At 36.2% G+C, this 20899-nt stretch overlaps 1 protein-coding gene across 17 annotated transcripts in view; it reads right to left on the reverse strand.

Annotated features, from left to right (window-relative positions):
• Nucleotides 1-20899, reverse strand: part of SYNRG (synergin gamma) — a 91009-nt gene that overhangs the window by 55518 nt on the left and 14592 nt on the right. For 8 of the 17 annotated variants that reach the window (XM_029211246.1, XM_029211238.1, XM_029211244.1 and 5 more), the window contains exons 4-9: nucleotides 9366-9496; nucleotides 8582-8687; nucleotides 7958-8069; nucleotides 3843-4145; nucleotides 2741-2974; nucleotides 1702-1779 (exon numbers count right to left, since the gene is read on the reverse strand). In XM_029211246.1, coding sequence (XP_029067079.1) covers nucleotides 1702-1779; nucleotides 2741-2974; nucleotides 3843-4145; nucleotides 7958-8069; nucleotides 8582-8687; nucleotides 9366-9496 — 964 coding nt within the window. The remainder of the gene's footprint in view (nucleotides 1-1701; nucleotides 1780-2740; nucleotides 2975-3842; nucleotides 4146-7957; nucleotides 8070-8581; nucleotides 8688-9365; nucleotides 9497-20899) is intronic. The other 9 variants (XM_029211247.1, XM_029211252.1, XM_029211250.1 and 6 more) reach the window with 3 other exon arrangements.

Consider the following 20899-nt stretch of genomic DNA (forward strand, 5'->3'; position numbering starts at 1 on the left):
GGAAACATCATTGGGTAAGGTGCTTTGGGAACACAGCCTTCAGAGAAAGACAGGGTTTCAGTTAGATGGCGGAAAGTGTTTGAAAAAAGGAAGGGACCGTTGGGGAGTTTTTCACTATAAAATGGCCTTTCCAAAGGACAAAGTGGGAAAGGCTGTTAGGGATAGGGTTGCCACATAAAATACAGGACGCCAATTATTGCATGGGGTATACTTATACTAAACAACTATTTGCTGTTTCTCTGAAATTCAAATTTAACTGGATGTTCTGTATGCTTATTTGCTAAATCTGGCAAGCCTAGTTAGAGGAGTTTGGGGGATGAAAGTAGGGCTAAGGCAGACAGAGAAAAACGCTTAAAGCAAAAATTTTACATCTAGCATTTAGATATGGATTACAGGTTAGTAGGCTGACCATAAGAACACATATTTTGGCTAGGAAATTATGTGTACCGTGTATGTTTGGAGGGAGAAGGGAGAAAGAAATACAAGCTGGCAGAAAAGGGACAGAATCCCAAAATATACCAAGATCTAGATTTTGTTTGTTTGGCTTGCAGACAGAGAGGAAGAAGAAAAGATGCAATCTGTCTAACGGGCAGTTGGGAGGAAATCAATTATCTTTATGTACAACTGAAGTCCCCTGTGGTTTTGGGAAATGAGCCTTTCAATTTGTGATTATGTGATTCTGAGGAAAAGCAGACATTACTAATTTCTTCCCCCAAAAAGTTGAGCTACAGGGATCTTGCATGAGTTTTATTTAAATTAAGTGCAGAACCAATCTAGATCAAGTCTATGACCAACAAAGAGAGCTAAAGATCAAAGTTACCTTTAGTTTTTAAGGGGTTTGCAAAGCAAATTGAACAAGTTGCAATATACTAACTGTGATTAACATAATGCCATTGTAATAGTCATTATTCTATGCACATCAAATATGGCTTAAATACGCTATTCCCTTGTACCAATTGAATACTACATCACAAAACGTGTACTTCAGTGATTTTTTAGCTCAGTAGTTAATAACATACATAAAGAAAAAAGTAAACAACATCTTCCAATGTAGGAAAAGATGCCACTTGGTCTTTTACTTCATATAGTTTTATATTGACAAAGTCAAAGAATATTTTTTAAATATATAAACGAATCACCAAGGGTTCAGAAAATTTTACTAAACATATTAGTACTATTCTTGATGTTATTAATAATCTGTGAAATAAATATTTGATAGTGTCTTTTAAAGCATAATAAATCTAAGAAAAGCTTTTAGATATAAAAGTATATGATGGTCAATAAAACATTAAAGCAAAACACTTCTTCATTTATATAGTTATTTCATACATGAGACAGTCTTTTTTTTTTTAATATTTATTTATTTATTTATTTGGCTGTGCCGTGTCTTAGTTGCTGCATGTGGGATCTTTTTTTTTTAGCTGCAGCTTGTGAGATCTAGTTCCCTGACCAGGGATCGAACCCTGGCCCCCTACATTGAAAGCATGGAGTCTTAACCACTGGACCATGAGAGAAGTCCTTATGAGGCAGTCTTCAACACTAGATGTATTTAATTTTCTGTACTCTTTTAGAAAAAATAAGAAAAAGTTACAATTCCTTCTGCATATTCTGTAACCACAATAGTAAATATTTATAACTACATTTACAACATTTAAAGTAAAGTATCCAGATAGGAATCTTGGACAAAAAAGCTCTTTTTACCTGGAACCAAACTTTCATTGTATATCCAAGGAGGCATTCTGGGCTGAACAGGATCCTGTGAGGGAAATACTCCCACACCTAAGAAGTTAAAGAACATTATCTAATGTATATACTGGTCCATGTAGCAGATGGGGAAATCACACTGTGTCATGTTTTTTTTTATAAGAAGAGCACTGGAGACACTAAAAAAAAAAAAAAGTCACCAATACAACTAAAATTTGGTTTCTAAGCAACTCTTGTACACCTATGTCCTAAGGTGTAAACTAAAAATAAACAAACAAAAAAATACCCCTAAGATGTACAAAATCAATATTCTGGATCATATGAGGCTTGATGCCAGTCACATATATTACAATTTAAAGACAAAACATGAGAGATGATGGTTTTAAAGATTACATACGCAAAACAAAAGAAAAAATGCCCAAGCTTCACTTGCAGCTTTTAATAACACTTCTTTGCAAAGTCTGATTTTTTAAAATCCTGAATATGACACTGCTGCCTTAGATGTATAGCATTTTTGTTTAAAATTTTTGTTTTTCACTTTGTCCTGTAAAATAGCCTCCAAAAGTTTGCCTCCTGGGCTGCCCACATTGTAATTCATCTCTGCAAGTTGAGTTTACAAAAATGTGGATCTAATTTAGGCAGCAGTGTGTACGATTAATTTCAGAGAAGCAAAACTATATTCTCATTGGTGACTTTTCCAGTTAAATTTTAACTTTTCAACCTTATAGAAGAACAGAAAGTTTGAGGGGGAAAAAGTTTTTTATAAAATAAAAGGAGAAGAAATTTTAAATCAGAAATGATTCCGATTAAAAAAACTGGTTATCGAAATTTTTTTAAAAGGAATAACAGCGTGTTTAAAGAATTCAGAGCAAAATTGTAGGGGTTAATTAGAGAAAGGAATGCATTAAATATATTTTAAGCAAAATTTTGATTAGCAAAATCAAGCAGCATTCATTTTAAGATTAATGCCTAAGGTGTTAGCATTTGAGCAACATTTGGTTAAATGAACTTTTCGCTGAATATTTCATGAGCTCACCACTCTCCTCAATGGACAGGTTTTGGTCTGAAGTCTTTTCTGCCTCTGCGGTAGTGGTACCACTTACACGTCCATCTACAGCACCCCCGTTATTGGCCGTTAAACTGGGATGGTTCTTACTGGAACCTGGGCCTAGGGCTTTGTGCCCAACTTCAGAAGTATTTAATTTAATTTGTTCCTGCCCCGATGTACTTATATCACAAGATACTAGGAGCTTCTCCTCCAAGGAAGGGCCTAAACAAACAGCATGAAGGATTATTTGTATATAACTGCAAGCTTCTAATTTTTCAACCATCCATCTCCACCCCCCAAATTCTAAAGGGAAGGCCCTGCCACATATAATATAAATTTTGAAACAATTCAAGTCCACACATTTGTCTAGGGCTTGAGACACTTTAGCGATTTTAGAGAACTTAAACATCATTATCTACTTTGATTCTCAGGAATTCTGTGAGACAGTAGGTAGAATGGTATAGTGGAAGGTGTACTACCTTAGAAATTTGGTGACCTATACAAGATACAGACACTTCTACTAACTATCGCCTATTTCTTCATCTGTCAACCGAGAACGTGTAGATGAGTACATGTCTGCTAAGATTCCTCTCAGCACTATTCTGTGCCTCAAGACACAGTAACTGCCTCCCGCCCCCACAAGTGATAAAACTGAGGTATAGAAATGTTTAAAGATTTGTCCAGGGACAAACTGGTAGTAAATGGAGAACCTGGGCTTCTGACCCCAACGTGCTTTATCACTGAAAGCACTTTCTAAAGCTGCTTTCCCTGGCTCATTACTCTTAAGAAAATGATGGTGGTGATTTCCCCAAACAAGAGGCATCTCCTGAAGAACTCAGTGTGTTCTCAAAGTTCTAAGGTGGTTTAAATAGGTCCTAATTTAGGAGCAGATGTTTCCAATCACTTTTCCAGAATGTGAAGCCCCCAGAATTAAAAAACCTATATTCTTAACTTTGGTGAATTTCAACAGTACTCATATATTCAGGCACATGTTTCCGTGCCAACATCACTGAATTATTCTACTTATATAAGTGAAATAAATTATCCTAGATTATTTAAAAAATACTTTCATTAATAGTCTAGTAGTTACCTGCTTTCTGCACATTGTATGAGGCTGAAGCAGTAGAGAAATAAGGAATTTGCCCAGGGACACCATGTAAGGCAACAGACACTGGACTCTGACCTGGAGGGATATACTGTGCTCCAGCCTTCTGAGCATGCAACTGGCCAAGTGGGGTGGTGGGGCGGAAAGACTGAAAAGGCTGGGAAGTGGAAGAAGGCCCACAAGTGGGAGCTTCACCAGGCCCCTGCATAAAGTCACTGAATTCTTCTTCATCAAGAAAGGCGGGTGATGGGGAGACAGTTTTAGCAGAATGAAATGATGTGGGATAATCTGCAAAATGGAAAACGGCAATGAAACACACACAGAAATGAAAATCACAGGGGAAAAGAAATTAAGATGTAGTACAACTCCAAAAGAATATAATGAAACATGAATAGTGGAGGTGAATAAGAAATAACATGTAACAACAAACAGAATCATACAATGAATGCAAAACACTTTGATGTCTATTTACAAACAATTTTTTAGTCTTTTTTTTTTTTTTTTTTTTTGTGGTACGCGGGCCTCTCACTGCTGTGGCCTCTCCCGTTGCGGAACACAGGCTCCGGATGCGCAGGCTCAGTGGCCATGGCTCACGGGCCCAGCCACTCCACGGCGTGTGGGATCTTCCCGGACCGGGGCACGAACCCGTGTCCCCTGCATCGGCGGGCGGACTCTCAACACTGCGCCACCAGGGAAGCCCTAGTCTTTTTTTTTTAACATCTTTATTGGAGTATAATTGCTTTACAATGGTGTGTTACGTTTCTGTTGTGTATAACAGTGAATCAGCTATATGCATACATATATTCCCATATCCCCTCCCTCTTGCGCCTCCCTATCCCACCCTCTAGGTGGTCACAAAGCACCGAGCTGATCTCCCTGTGCTATGCGGCTGCTTCCCACTAGCTATCTATTTTACATTTGGTAGTGTATATATGTCAATGCTACTCTCTCATTTCGTCCCAGCTTACCCTTTCCCCTCCCCGTGTCAAGTCCATTCTCTACATCTGCGTCTTTATTCCCATCCTGCCCCTAGGTTCAGCAGAACCATTTTTTTTTCAGCTTCCATGTATATGTGCTAGCATACAGTATTTGCTTTTCTGACTTACTTCACTCTGTATGACAGACTCTGGGTCCATCCACCTCACTACAAATAACTCAGTTTCATTTTTAGTCTTTTTTAAAAAGAGGTTTTACAGCTATTTTGCATTTCGTTCAAAAACAGAAAAATGTAAAACTCAAAATTTCTTTCCTTCTTTTATTAAGTTAGCACTTATTTTTTTTCCTTGAGACCACTAATAATTTACATCAAAGTGGTGATTATTTTTGAAATCCAATTGATCTGTTTATCTGGATAATATTTTCTCAAACCAATATAAATAAGAGAACCAACCTATATGTTGCTGAATACATTTTAGACAGATATATACTGATGATTAAATTTCATTATGCCAGTAAAAAACAATGCATGACGCATACTTGTAATTTTTGATAAATCATGCCTAATCCATACACTTAACATAGTTCATATTTCATATGAGGATGAAACTTACTGTGTGGGGAATAAAAATTACAAAGGCAACAAGAACATCAAACATATTACCAAAGTGATATTTTCTTGTGCAAAGCATCAAAATTAGGACATCATAAAGTGCTAAGTCAAATAACTCAACAGCCAATTTAAGAAAGTAAACCCTAACAGCTATGTTTAAAAGATCTTTGCCTCTAAAAGATATAAACATCACTGTGGCTTTTTACTGTTAAATATGAGATTCACTTATGTAATAAACCTTCTCTACAGGGATTATGTTTAATACTATGCTCATTAACAATACTATTATTGTTGCTTCTTCACATTTTTAACTTCTTTGTATTGCTTTAACATTTACTAAAGTCTAATGTCACAAGGAGCAGTCTTTTTTAAAAAAGGCTCTCATTTGAAAAATGGGGACACTATATGCTTCTCTTTTGGACCTTTCTCTTTTGGATCCATGAAATAAAGCCTGTAAGCATTAAAGTTCTATGAAAGATGCAAAATGAATATGCAAAATTACTGCCTTAATGAATTTTGTTTAAAAAAAGCCATGTCATAATGAATCTCAACCCTCCCAATAATGGTTACTGAGAGTGTGTATTTAAGCTCTCAATTTGGGCTCTCAGATCAGTACTGGTAGAAAATAGTAACAATGCAAAACTGACAGCTACTAGGGATATACTAGCTGACTGTTTAGGCTAAACCAACTTTTTTTCTTTTCTTTCTTTTTTTTAGGCTAAAAATTTCTTTCCATTTGACTGGAATTATGTTAATTCTATGTGGTATATATTTTGGCTTAGAAACTCTTGTAGCTATATATATATATATATATATATATAATTAATAAGAAGTGTAAAAATTATGTGGTACAGTTTGTATATTCAATATTTTAAGGTAAACAGTCTATGGGCGTTTATACCTCTGGTGGTAAAAAGGCTGGAAACTTTTTACATACTTTAGGCCTAGGTTTAAGACCCTAGCTGGAGAAGCTCTGGAAATTCCTTGGGCTTGCTTCAAAAAACTATTTTTCTAGCGAAGCATGAAGCAGTTAACTAGAAACAGCCAACTGCACGCATGTTGATTGAACTCAAGAGATTACTTGAACATCAAAACACCAATTTATTACTTAACAACGAAGTTTTTAAACCATATCCAGTTGTCCAAAGGGGCCATTCTATATGGATAGAAAAGTATGTGACCTAACAATGACCATTCCTCTCTGCCGCCTTCTCCTTTATCTAATTAGGTTCCATGCTGGGTCCAGTTTTACCATTCCAACGACTATACTTAAATGACTTACTGACTAGCTTATTCAGCTTATAATTTTCATTTTTAGGTATGTTTTTCCTTTCTGAACTCATTCTGATTGCTAATATCCATTCCCTTTTCAATATCAGTATATATTTTACTTTGGGGCATATGTTTGTAACGATAATCTGAGTATATAATCTAGCAAGTGAAATTAATAGCACAGAGGCAAAGCTGTCCCAGAAAGTCAAGAACTCGTTACTGTGCCAATATTAGATTATGCCCTCCTGATATCACCTATAAAAGGTACCTATAAAAACTGTCAATGTAATACATGCCTGCAGAAAATAGCACTTGCTGAATGATTTATGAAAACTATTCACGTATTAATGGTATGTTATTCTTGAAATTAGCTGAGAATAAAATGTCAAAATATCAAATTTAAAAAAAGGATGTGGTAACAGTTATGTGAAGATAAGACTCATTTCAACTGCTAAATGTTTAAAACACATGCAAAAAAACCCCCCAAAATATCTCTTTACCCTGCTCTATTAGGTACTTTTCTTTTGCTTATTTGATGGTAAATGAAAATAAAAACTACAAAGGAATGTATTTTAAAAAATAAAATGATGGTAAATGAAAATAAAAACTACAAAGGACTGTATTTTAAAAAATAAAATTTCACGAGAAATATTATTTAATCCATGACTTTTTTTAAATTGGAGTTTAGTTGCTTTACAATATTGTGTTATTTTATATTGTACAGCAAAGTGAATCAGCTATACATATACATATATCCCCTATTTTTTGGATTTCCTTCTCATTTAGGTCACCACAGAGCACTGAGTAGAGTTCCCTATGCTATACAGTAGGTTCTCATTAGTTATCTATTTTATACATATAAATCCATGACTTTTTAAAGAAGTCATTTAGAAAATCTGTAAGTTTCATCACATCGAATAAAATATGAACTAGTACATCAAAAGTAAAACTATTTTAAAATAATGAGAATGAAATGGTAAACTCGTTTATTACATTTGTTTTTAGTGAATGGATTTTACTAACGTTAACATATTCATTTATACAGAAGATTTACAAGTTGTCATACTGACATTTACTAGAAGACAAAGAAGTTTCTTCCCCCCAAGATTGTCTGGACCAGAGCTCTTAACCCACTGTAAATTTTAAAACATCCAAATCTGTACTTAGCTTGAAGGAGGAGTTCAACATTCACTCTCTGCACACACACATAATGGTCAATTAAACACACAGGGACTATAAGGCACCTTCCAACAAAAGAAAAATTTTTAATTAAAACTACCTGGTTTCTTAGGGTGTGATGCTGGAGTAGGATGCATCTTAGCGTCTCTGGAAAACCCATCTAAGTTTCCTTTTATGGCTTCCAAAGCATCATCTCTACTCTTCTCTCCTGTCTGGGAGACAATAAATGTATATATATTTCTTCACTTGTCTCTCACACATCGTCCTAATCCACATAAGTTGAAAGAAAAGTGCAAATATTCGTCAATTTACAATATTTTTACCACATACTTCGGATAGTGAATTTTCCAAGTCAGAAAAACATTGACATAAAGCAAAGGCGTAAGACAACACTCTAAAGAAGATTATTAAAAGGCCCATTTAGAAATACTTTAGGCTACAGCTGTTAGATATTAAGTATCCAGTATTAATGCTTCCCAAGAAAAGATTACAAGCATTGCAAAGGCAGAAAACAAGAGCTGAGAAGATAATTGCTGCTATCCCATTCCCCTCAACAATAAAGTAACTTTACAGAAAAAGAAAAGTCCTTTGCTTTCGGACTTAGACAAAACCAAAACAAATCAACCACAGCCTCAGCTTGCGCTGGTGCCCACGTAACAAAATCCACTAAATGACTGAGAATAGGCACATTCAGGGGGGTAGGCCGTGTGCCGGAATACGTTACCTTGGGTTTCACACTACTCAGAAGTCTGAGCTTTTGCTTCTGCTCTTCAAACTGGCGTCTTTTTCTTTCTTCTTCTAAGAGCTTTTGCTGCTGTTCAAATCGTTTTCTGAAGGAAAAACAATCTAGTAAAGAGCCAGCTTCAGGGATTATCAACTGTTATATTCATATTTCTTCTACAAAGTCATCTTGCATTTCTAGAACTAAAAACTTCACTGATAATTATATCTAATTTTCTGAAGACAATCCTATTTCACCACTATATTAATTTCCAAATATATGAAGTAAGTCTAAAAAGTGATTTACCTAAATTATCGACGTGAATTTATTTCCTGTCTAATTTGCAAGGGGAGGAGACAACATTTTACATTCAAAGTAATTACAAAAAACAGAGAGGGAGGTAGACGAAATAAAAACACTCTTTGCTCTGCATACAAAAAAAAAAACTTCTACTTGAGGAGGCAGTATCATACATGAGAAAGAGTAGTAGTTCTGGGACTCAGGAGGCCCAAACCCGGGTCCAGGTCTTACTGGTAACTGTATAACCCAGCCTTACACTTGCTTATTTCTTTGGACCTCACTTTCCCCAGATGTAAAGTCAGAGGACTCAATTACAGGATCTCTAAGGTCCCTTCTGGCTTTAAACTTTTAAATAATAAGAGTATTTTAAAGAGTTTTAAAGGTACCGTAAAGGCACCGAGCTTCAAATCTGCACTACAGATCACTTGACAATTTTAAAATGGATTGCTATCATGTATCTTTATCCTTGCATCCTGAGATCTCTTACTGCTGCTCCTCGGCAAACTGCTTCTGCATGTCTGGAGTGTACTGTGGGCCTGGAGGACGCATTCCTAGGAATGGTGCTTGTCCCAGGTAAGGCATTCCTCCTGCTGGTATTGGTCCCATTGGTATCCCTGCCTAGAAAAAAACAGACAAAGACTTAAGCTTATAAAAACACAAGTTCTCCTTTTATCCTTTTTCTTTTTCCTTTGGCTGTGCTGCACAGCATGCAGGACCAGTTCCCCAACCAGGGACTGAACCCGTGCCCCCTGCAGTGGAAGCACGGAGTCTTAACCACTGGACCACCAGGGAAGTCCCCACAATTTCTCCTTTTAATTACTACAAAGAAACACTGTAACTTCCATAAATTTTCTTATTTTTAATTAATGAACTATATAAAGGCATTTTAATAGAATATTTAATATTATTTATTAACAAACTATATAAATGCATTTTAATATAAGATTCAAAGAACACAGGCTAAAAATGAAAAGCTCCCCTTAATATCTTGCCCCTTCCATTTCCTCCATGTCTTCGAGGGGACCACCACTGCTAGAATAGTCTGAGGGTGTGCGTGTAAAATCTTTCAGTCTGTGTGTGTAAGGCTGTGTATGTGTACAACTCACAAGTTATATCTGGTGAGTTTACTGATCCATACTCTTTGAGAAGAGGTATCATATCTTACATGTCTCTGTATTTCCAGCAATAGACAAGCACCTGGCATATGGTAGTTATTCCACAAATGAGATTAAACAAATGAGATTAAACACGATTTTCCAATATGATAGGATAATGATTATTTTGATATTCATTATCATAGGCTTGGCTATCCAAACTTTTACAGAAAATATCAATAATTAAAAAAATCCATAGTAAATGACATATCAATACAACAGTATAAAGTTTACTGAAGTGTCCAGAAGTGAGAATGGTATTACACAACAGCTAACCACAAAATCTAATATGAATAATGATGATGATGAAAATGATGGCAATGGATAATTTTTACTGAGTGAAAATTCCTGTGTTATTCAACCTTCTCCCTGAAAAGTTCTTCAGTTCCCTAACTTGAAACTTGGCTGTCCCTGGAAGCCCTCTCATTTGGAGATTGCTACTTTTCTTCCAACATTTCCTGTAGACGGGCAATATTCCTCCTTGCTTCTCCTTAAACCCTTTTTCTCCTCTTTTCCTTCAAAAACCTGAACACATTTTAATTTCTTGCCATCAGACTTCATCATTTACTACCCAAACTTGTTTATGTCATCTACTGACCCTCAACTCCCTCACTCTTCAACTAAAGGCTTCAGAACCTTGCTAAGGTCCATTCTACTCCTAAACTGCTCTTGGTGATGTCAATAATCATATGGATGACTCATCTAACACTGTGGCCTTTCAGGTCTCCTCATCACAATCACGTCCAACATACCATTCCAGTTTCCCATTCCACGGCCACCTCCCCTGGTCATCCGCCCCAGTAACTGCATCATCTCCAAAATCTTGATTTTAAACATCCCAACACTTGACCACCACCTTCTATCCTTCCAGCTCATGTACTCCAGCAATGCTCTTATTTCATTAATACCTCCCTCCCATCCATTACTCTTACCACTTTCCCACTGTCCATCATCCTCATCATGTCCTCACTTCTCTTCTTGCTCAGCTTAGACTCCAGGATTCAATATTAAATGCCTCTGTAAACATCCTTAGCTCCCTTACCTCTGGCTTCCTTGGTATGGTCTCCTGGGAAACCTCATTCCTGGTTAGTCAACTAATCACCTTCTCTTATCCTTACAACCAAACCATTTAACCTTGCTGGAGAAAAAAACCCTGATGATTCACCTTAAATTCCTGACTACAGATCTCAAATGGATCCCCAATGCAGGAGTCTTATGAGGACTCCTACTGTGTAAGATTTCAACCCTTTGACATTTCTTGAGATTTGCTATGGCCCAGCATATTTCAATTTTAATAAATATCCCATGTTTGCTTAAAACGAAAGTATTTTGCAACTGTTGGGAACAGTGTCCTATTTATCCACTAGTCAAGCTTGTTAAGAAGGTTGTTTAAACCTGTATCTTTACTGATTGTGGATTTGTCTATTTCACCTTGTTTTTCTGTCAGTTTCTGTCTTATACATTTTGAGGCCAGGTTATTAGGTGCATACAAACTGTTAATCTTTCTGGTGAATTTAATGTCTCATCAAAATGAAATATCCTCTTTACCTCCAGGTTTTTGAGGCTTTTTGCCTTAAAGTATATTTTGTTTGATTTTCCTTTAACAGAAATCATGTTACTGTTTCCCTCAAATAAAAAAAGTATTTCTTTTGAACTTATCCAAAATACCTTCTTGTTCTGAACCTTTACTGAGACAGTGGAACATTGTTTTAAGGTCTAGAAGTAATATAATATGTGTAAAGCACCTAGAACACTGTCTAGTACATATAAATAAATAACAGCTACGACAGAAATAATTATCTTTATACATTAGAAATATACTTTATACATTAGAAACAATACTAATGACAGAATAGAACACTTTCAAAAACAGTAATGATTCAATTTTTTTCTGAGACAAAATAAGATTCCTCAAGCAAATACAGAATTAAGCAACTAGATAAGAAAAAAGAACACAATAGTTATAGGTATCATTTTACCGTGTTCCTGCCATATGTCAGCTATAGAACTAGACATTTACAAACATTATTCTCAATATATGTGAAAGATCATCAGAATTAGGGATATTTCTGGTGATGATCAATAAGAAGACCTTAGTAATAACACTTATGAAGCCTGTACTATGTTCCAGGGACTTTTCTAAGTGCTTTACATGTATTAATTTAATCCTTACAACAAATCTGTGCAGTAGGTGCTACTATTATTCTCATTTTACAGATGAGGAAATTGAAGCAGAAAATAGTTAAGTATCTCACTCATTACTGGCAAGTGTCAGAGCCAGGATTAGACCCAGGCAGCTTCTGGTCCCCAAATCCATGTTCTCCATCATTATGCTATGCTCCCTCTCCAGCTACCAACAACCACCATAAAATTCAAACTTAAAAAAAAATTTTTTTTCTGTTTCTATTCATGTGCTCAGACACATACCTGCTCAATAAATACTAGCAGCCTGGAAGGCTTATGAATGGTTTCTAGTACTTTATAACTGGAATTGAAGTAATATTGCTTAATTACTAACACTCCCTATTCTAAATCTTGAGTAGTAATGGCTATGCATACTTATTTTTAATCACACTGTGGTTCTCTTGCTGCTAAAAATTAGTGCCAGAGTCCTAGTATTACATTTCTTTTCTTCCCCCAATCTATAATTTAATCAGTTCCTTATTTTTTCCAGTTTTATTGAGATGTAACTGACATATAACAGTGTATGAGTTTAAGGTGTGCAACATGTTGATTTGATACACTTATATACTGCAAAATGATTAACACCATAGCATTAGCTAACACCTCTGCCATGTCACATAATTACCATTTCTTCTTTGTGGTAAGGGATTAAAATTTCTTTTTTAAATTTTGACTCAGTTTACTCAAGGCACACAAAACACAAAAGAAACCACCCAAATCATATAGGCTAAAAGAGAAAATGAGACATTCCACAAAAATAATAAAGAATGAAAGGAGGTGTTATTATGCATATTACCTTTCTATTTACACAATTCTGTTCTTCAAGAAGATTCAAACTTGCTAAATGGCATTTTGTGTTTCTCCTTCTCCTGAAAAGTAACTTTATACATTTCATAGAGTCTAATTTTATACATTCTTTTGAGATCTAGATAAACCAAAAGGTTAAGAGACACTAATCCTTAGCTATACAGTGAGTGAATAACACAGCAAAAGAAGTAACTCAGAAATCTGAGATACATCCAATAAACTACTAAGAAGACTAAAAGATAAAGAAGTTCACCCCAAGTTGAAGGATACTGAAGGCTACTGAAGATTTAAGTAAGTGGAGAGGTACGACAGTAAGACTAAAAGAGTAAAAATGTCGATTTCTTTTTTTAAAATTTTTATTTATTTAATATTTTAAAATTATTTAATATATATTTTTAATTTTTATTTATTTATTTAATATTTAATTATTTAATATTTTAAAAAATTTTGGCTGCCTTGGGTCTTTGTTGCTGCGCGCAGGCTTTTTTCTAGTTGCGGTGAGCGGGGGCTACTCTTTGTTGCGGTTCCCGGGCTTCTCACTGGGTGGCTTCTCTTGTTGCAGAGCACGGGCTCTAGGCGCGTGGGCTTCAGTAGTTGTGGCACTCGGGCTCAGCAGTTGTGGCTCGCGGGCTCTAGAGTGCAGGCTCAGTAGTTGTGGCGCATGGGCTTAGTTGCTCCGCAACATGTGGGATCTTACCAGACCAGGGCTCGAACCCGTGTCCCCTGCACTGGCAGGCGGATTCTTAACCACTGTGCCACCAGGGAAGTCCCCAAAATGTCAATTTCAATCAAAATCACGACAGGTTTTATATGGAATTTGACAAGCTTATCTCAAAATTTATACTGAAGGGGATGTGACCATGAATAGCTATAATTCTTTAAAAGAAAAAGGAGGATCCACACTACAAGATATCAAGGCTTACCTTGGGCTAGAACAATTAAGACAGTAAGATGTTTATTGATGTAGAGATAGACAGGTATAGTAATGGGACAAACAGAAGAGCTCAAAAACTAATCCAAAGCCTATAAAGAAATTTGATATTACAGGAGTAATCTTAGAAATCAACAGGTAAAGAATGGGCTGCTGGGCTTTCCTCACACAAGAGAAGCCACCACAGTGAATAAATAAATTAAAAAAAACAACAACAATGGGCTGATGAGAGGAATTCCCTGACAGTCCAGTGGTTAGGACTCCACGCTTCCACTGCAGGGGGCATGGGTTCGATCCCTTGTCGGGGAACTAAGATCCCACATGCTGCACAAAAAAGAACGGGCTATTGATAAATGGTTTGGGGGACAACTGTCTACTCAAATGGAAAATAATAAAATTAGACCCTTCAGCCTCACACTGATACCAAAGAACAATTCCAGGTAGGTTAAGGACCTATATATGAAAAGAAACTTTAAATTTTTTAATAAGAAAATACAGGAGAATATCATTATTACCTCAGGGTAGGATTATGTCTTAGATGAGACACGAAAAGCTCAAACCATAAAAGAAATGATTTATCCATCTGACAACTTCTATAAAACATGACACCATAAACAAAATTAAAAGGCAAGCCAAAGTCTAGAAGGAGATATTGACAGCACAAATAACCACGAAGGTTAGAATCCAGAATATATAATGAACCCTTAGAAATCAATAAAACCAAAACAAAGAGCAAAAAATTGGAAGCAACTTAAATGTCCATCAATAGAAGAATATATATTCATGCAATGGAATACTACTAGCAGCTATATGAACAAACTTGGCATCATTCCACAACTGGGATAAATCTTGGAGAAAAACAATGTTAAATGAAAAAATCAAATGCAAAAGGGAACACACGTAAAATTTTAAAACCTAGAAAATATTATATAACATTCATGAATATTCAAACATATCTTTAAAAAAGTACAAAATACATATGGAAACAATAAAAAGTGAATTCATGATAGTGATAACTATCTCTGGGGAAGTAGAGAAAGAAAATTATACCTATATTGTTAAAGCCTTTTAAAAAATGTGAAGCAAATATGGCAGGTTAAAATTTGATAAAAGGATGACATGACTGTTTAAGTAGAAAATCGAAAGGAATCTACACAAAAATTCCTAGAACTAATAAGTGAGTTCAGCAAGGTTTCAGGTTACAAGACAAATACACAGAAATCAATTTGTATTTCTATATACTAGCAATGAACACATTAACACAGAAATTAACAATATAATGCCATTTACAATTACTCAAAAGAATGAAATACTTAGATGTAAATCTAACAAAACATTCACAAGACTTGTATGCTGAAAACTATACAATGCTGATGAAGAAACCAAAGAAGACCTAAAAAAATGGAGAGACATATCATGTTCATATATTGAAATAATCTTCATATTAAAGATGGGAATTTCCCCTAAGTTGATATAAAGGTTTAATATAATTCCTACCAAAACTCCAGCAAGAGCTTTTGTAGATCTAGACAACATTATTCTAAAATTTTATGGAAAGGCAAAGGAACTTAGAATAGTTAAAACAATTCTGAAAATAATAACGTGAGAGGAATCAGGCTTCTATATAGCTAATGAGATTGAACCAGTAATGAAAATCTCCCAACAAAGAAAAGCCCTGCCCTGATGGTTCTGCTGGTGAATTATACCAAACATTTAAAGAAGAAATAATAGCAATTCTTCTCAAACTTTTCCAAAACATTGAAGAGGAGAGAGGTTATGCTAAGGCCAGCATAACCCTGGTACCAAAGCCAGACAAAGACACTACAAGAAAAGAAACTACAGATCAATATCCCTTATGAACACTAACGCAAAAATCCTCAACAAAGCACCAGCAATCAGAATTCAGCAGCATAGTAAAAGGACTATAAAGCATGACCAATTGGGATTTATTCCTGTAGTGCAAGGCTGGTTCAATATATGAAAAATGATCCATGTAAATACCACATATTCATTTCAATGGACGCAGAAAAAGCATTTGACAAAATACAACCGCATTTCATGACAAAAAACACTCAACAAACTAGGAACAGAAAAAAATTACCTCAACACAATACAGGTTATGTATGAAAAGCCCACTGTGAACATCATACTCAAAGGTGAAAGACAGAAAGCTTTTTCTCTAAGATCAGAAATAGGGCAGGGGGGACTTTCCTGGCGGTCCAGTGGTTAAGACTACATGCTTCCACTGCAGGGGGCACGGGTTCAATCACTGGTTGGGGAACTAAGATCCTGCATGCTGCGCGGCATGGCCAAAAAGAAAAAAACGAAATAGGGCAGGGACGCCCACTTTACCACTTCTATTCAAAATAGTAGTGGAAGTTCTAACCAGAGCAATTAGGGAAAAAAAGGAATAAAAGGCATCCAAGTTATAAAGGAAGAAGTAAAATGATCTCTGTTTGCAGATGATATGATCTTATTTGTAGAAAATCATAAAGACTCCACAAAAAAGCTGTTAGAACTAATAAACTAATTCAGCAAGGGGGAGGATACAAAGTCAACACACAAAAATCATGAGCCAACCTCACTATAGGGGTGTGGGAGCCAAAAGAGGTGAAGGAATGTCAGCAGAAACAATTAATCTTCCCACCAAAAAAAAGATGCATAAAATGCTCAAAATTAAATGAAAAATGGACTGTTCTAGAACTTAAGAGAAATATATTGTTCAAATATTAAATGGAAACAAAATAAAGCTTTCAGATTGTATTTCTCCCTAAGCACTAAGAAAGTGAGGTATGTACCACTAGAAAAAGCTTGACATTAAAATAATGTTTTTAAATCATGTGCATTTCTATACACAAAAAATGAACATCCAGAAAGGAAATTACAAAAACAATTCCATTTACAATAGCATCAAAAACAAAACAAAACAAACAAAAACTTAGGAACTAACTTAACCAAGGAGGTGAAAGATTTATCCAATGAAAACTACCAAAAACTGCTGAAAGAAATGAAAGAAGTCATAAATAAATAGAATCACAACGCATGCTTCATGGACTGGAAGACTTAATATTGTTAAAATGTCAATATTACCCAAAGCAAACTACAAAAGCAATCCCTATAAAAATACTGGTGACATTTCTGCATAAATAGAAAAACCCATCCTAAAATCCATACTCAATGGGACTTCCCTGGTGGCGCAGTGGTTAAGAATCCACCTGCCAATGGAGGGGACACGGATTCAAGCCCTGGTTCGGGAAGATCCCACATGCCGTGGAGCAACAAAGCCCATGCACCACAACTACTGAGCCTGTGCGTCACAACTACTGAGCCCGTGTGCCTAGAGCCCGTGCTCCACAACAAGAGAAGCCACCGCAATAAGAAGCCCATGTACCACGACAAAGAGTAGCCCCTGCTCTCCGCAACTAGAGAAAGCCCACGTGCAGCAATGAAGACCCCATACAGCCAAAAATAAACAAAATATGGAAAAAATAAATTAAAAACAGAAAGAAAACAGTATACCAAGTCCTCAAAAAAAATTTTAAAAATAAAATAAAATTCATACTCAAGGGACCCTGAAGAGCCAAAACAATCTTGAAAAACAAGAAAAATGGAGGACTCAGGCTTCCTGATTTCCTGCTACAAAACTACAGTAATCAAAACAGTAATGGTAGTTGCATAAAGGCATATAGACCAATGGAAAAGAATAGAAAGCCCTGAAATAAACCCTTGCATATATGGGTCAAAATGATTTCTGACAAAGGTACCAAGACCATTCTATGGGTAAACGACAGTCTTTTCAACAAATGGCGGTTTTCAACAAAATTGGACCCTTACCCAATACCATATACAAAAATTAACTCCAAATGGATCAGGCCTAAAACAATAAAATTCTCAGTAGAAAACATAGAACAGAAACTTCATAATACTGGATTTGGCAATGCTTTCTTGAATATGACACCAAAGGCACAGGCAACAAAAGAAAAAATAGACAAGGTGGACCTTCATGAAAATTCAAAAAATCTGTATATTAATAGGCACAATCCACAGAGTAAAAAGGTAGCCCACAGAATGGGAGATAATATTTACACATTACATATATGATAAGGGGTTAATATCCAAAATATACAGGAAACTCCTAAAACTCAACAACAAAAATCTCAGTTCAAAAATGGGCAAAGGGGCTTCCCTGGTGGTGCAGTGGTTAAGAATCCACCTGCCAATGCAGGGGACACGGTTTCAAGCCCTAATCCAGGAAGATCCCACATGCCGCAGAGCAACTAAGCCCGTGTGCCACAACTACTGAGCCTGCACTCTAGAGCCCGTGAGCCACAATTACTGAGCCCACGTGCCACAACTACTGAGCCTGCACTCTAGAGCCCGTAAGCCACAACTACTGAAGCTCGCGCGCCTAGAGCCTGTGCTCCACAACAAGAGAAGCAGCCATGATGAGAAGCCCGTGCACCTCAATGAAGAGTAGCCCCCACGCGCCACAACTAGAGAAAGCTTGCGTGCAGCAATGAAGACCCAACGCAGCCAAAAATAAATAAATAAAATAAATTTAAAAAAAAAAAAAAAAGGAACTGAACAGACATTTCTCCAAAGATATACAAATGGCCAATAAGCACATGAAAAGATACTCAACATCAATAATCAGGGGAATGCAAATCAAAACTATAATGAGATACCACCTCACAACCATTAGGATGGCTCCTATCAAAAAACAGAAAATAAGTGTTGGCGAGGATGTGGAAAAATTGGAACTCTTTTATATTGTTAGCGGGAATAAAATGGTACAGTTGCTGTGGAAAACAGTATGGAGGTTCCTCAAAAAATTAAAATAGAATTACCATGTGACCCAGCAATTCCATTTCTGAGTATATACCCCAAAGAATTGAGAGCAGAGTCTAAAAGAGCTATTTGTACACCCGTGTTCATAGCAGTATTACTCACAATAGCTAAAACATGGACTCAACCCAAGTGTCCAAAGACCAATGAATGGATAAGCAAAGTGTCATATATACATACAATGGAATGTTAGTCTTAAAAAGGAAGGAAATTCTGCAATATGCTACAACATGGATAAACCTTGAGCACATTATGCTAAGTGAAAATAAAGCAGTCACAAAAAGACAAATACTGTATGATTCTACTTACATGACGTACTTAGAGTAATCAAAATTATAAAGACCTAGGGACTTCCCTGGCAGTTCAGTGGTTAAGACAAAGTGCTTCCAGTGCAGGGGGCGCAGGTTTGATCCCTGGTCAGGGAACTAGGATCCCACATGCCGTGCAGTGTGGCAAAAAAAAAACCCCAAAACCCCAAAAACGTAAAGACCTAAAGTATATAATGGTGGATGCATGGGGCTGAAAGGAGGGAAAAATGGGGAGTTACTGTACAATAGGTGCAGAGTTTCAGATTTACAAGATGAAAAGAGTTATGAGGATGGATGGTGGCAATGGCTGCACAACGTGACTGAATTTAATGCCACTGAGCTGTATATTTAAAAATGGTTAAGGTGGTAAACTTTATGTCATGTGTATTTTACTGCAATAAAGTTGGAGAAAACATGGGAGGAATCAATCTTACATAGCTACTGTAATCAAGACTAGTAGACACGTAAGTCAATGGAACAGAGAACCTAGAAAAACACTCACATAAACATGCCCAACTGATTTTGACAAAAATACAAAAGCACTCTGATGGAGGAAGGACAGCCTTTTCAACAAATGGTACTGGATCAACTGGACATCCATCGGCCAAAAAATAAACCCCAACCAAAGTTTCATACCTTGTACAAAAACTAACTCAGAATGGATCAAGAACTTAAATGTAAAATGTAAAACTTTTAGAAAAAATTAAAAAATATGAGAAAAATCTTCAGGATCTAGGGCAAGGTAAAGAATTCTCAGACTTATAGCAATGCATGTTTTATCAAGTGAAAAACTGATAAATTGGATTTCATCAAAATTAAAATTTTTTTCTCTGAGAAGGACCTTGTTAAGAGGATGAAAAGACAAGTGCTATGGTCTGAATGTTTGTGTCTCCCCCTAACTCATATGCTGAAATTCTAACCCCCAAAGGTGATGGTATTAGTAGGTAGGGCCTTTGGGAAGTGATTAGGTCGTGAGAGACAAAGCCTCATGAATGGGATTAGTGCTCTTAAAAACAGATCCCACAGAGCTCCCTAGTCCCTTCCCCCCTGGGCGGATACAACTAAAAGTCTGTGACCTGGAAGAGGGTCCTCACCCGACTATGCTGGCACTCTGATCTTGGGACTTCCAGCCTCTAGAACTGTGAAAAATAAACTTATGTTGTTTATAAGCTACCCAATCTCTGGTATTTTGTAACAGCAGCCTGAACAAAGACAACAAGCTACAGACTGGGAGAAAATATGTACAACTCAACAGTAAAATAAAAAAATCCAACAAGAAAATGGACAGAAGACAGGAAGGGACATTTCGCTGAAGAGAATGTAACCATGGCAAATAAGCACATGAAAAGATGTCCAGCATCATTAAAGAGAAACCAATATGGAGGCTGCACTTTGAATATACCCCTATACCAAAGGCTCACAGTAACCAAAATGTTAACACTGTCCTGAGTTCCCCCAAATGCTGACTCTGACTTTAAACAAAACCTAAGCTTTCTTCATGTCAATGTGACCTTACAGTTTCCTAGCTAATCAGCTACAAACAAGTAAGCTTAGCAATGAAAAGGAAAGTAAGTTTCTAGAAAATAATCACAGTAGAACACAATGTACTCCTTCATGTTTCTAATGAACTGTAACTGCTGAAAGCACTTGCGGGTTTGAGGTCTCCCTGTTGGGGAATACTTTGTTTCTTGCCCAATAAAATACCCATATCAAGTAAAGCTCCTTGAATTTTCTTTTGATATTAGTCATTGGGGAAATGCAAATTAAAATCATGAAATATCACAACATACCT

The sequence above is a fragment of the Monodon monoceros genome, unplaced genomic scaffold (genome assembly GCF_005190385.1).
Source record: "Monodon monoceros isolate NGI ecotype Baffin Bay Population unplaced genomic scaffold, NGI_Narwhal_1 Super_Scaffold_9, whole genome shotgun sequence".
Classification (NCBI taxonomy): domain Eukaryota; kingdom Metazoa; phylum Chordata; class Mammalia; order Artiodactyla; family Monodontidae; genus Monodon; species Monodon monoceros.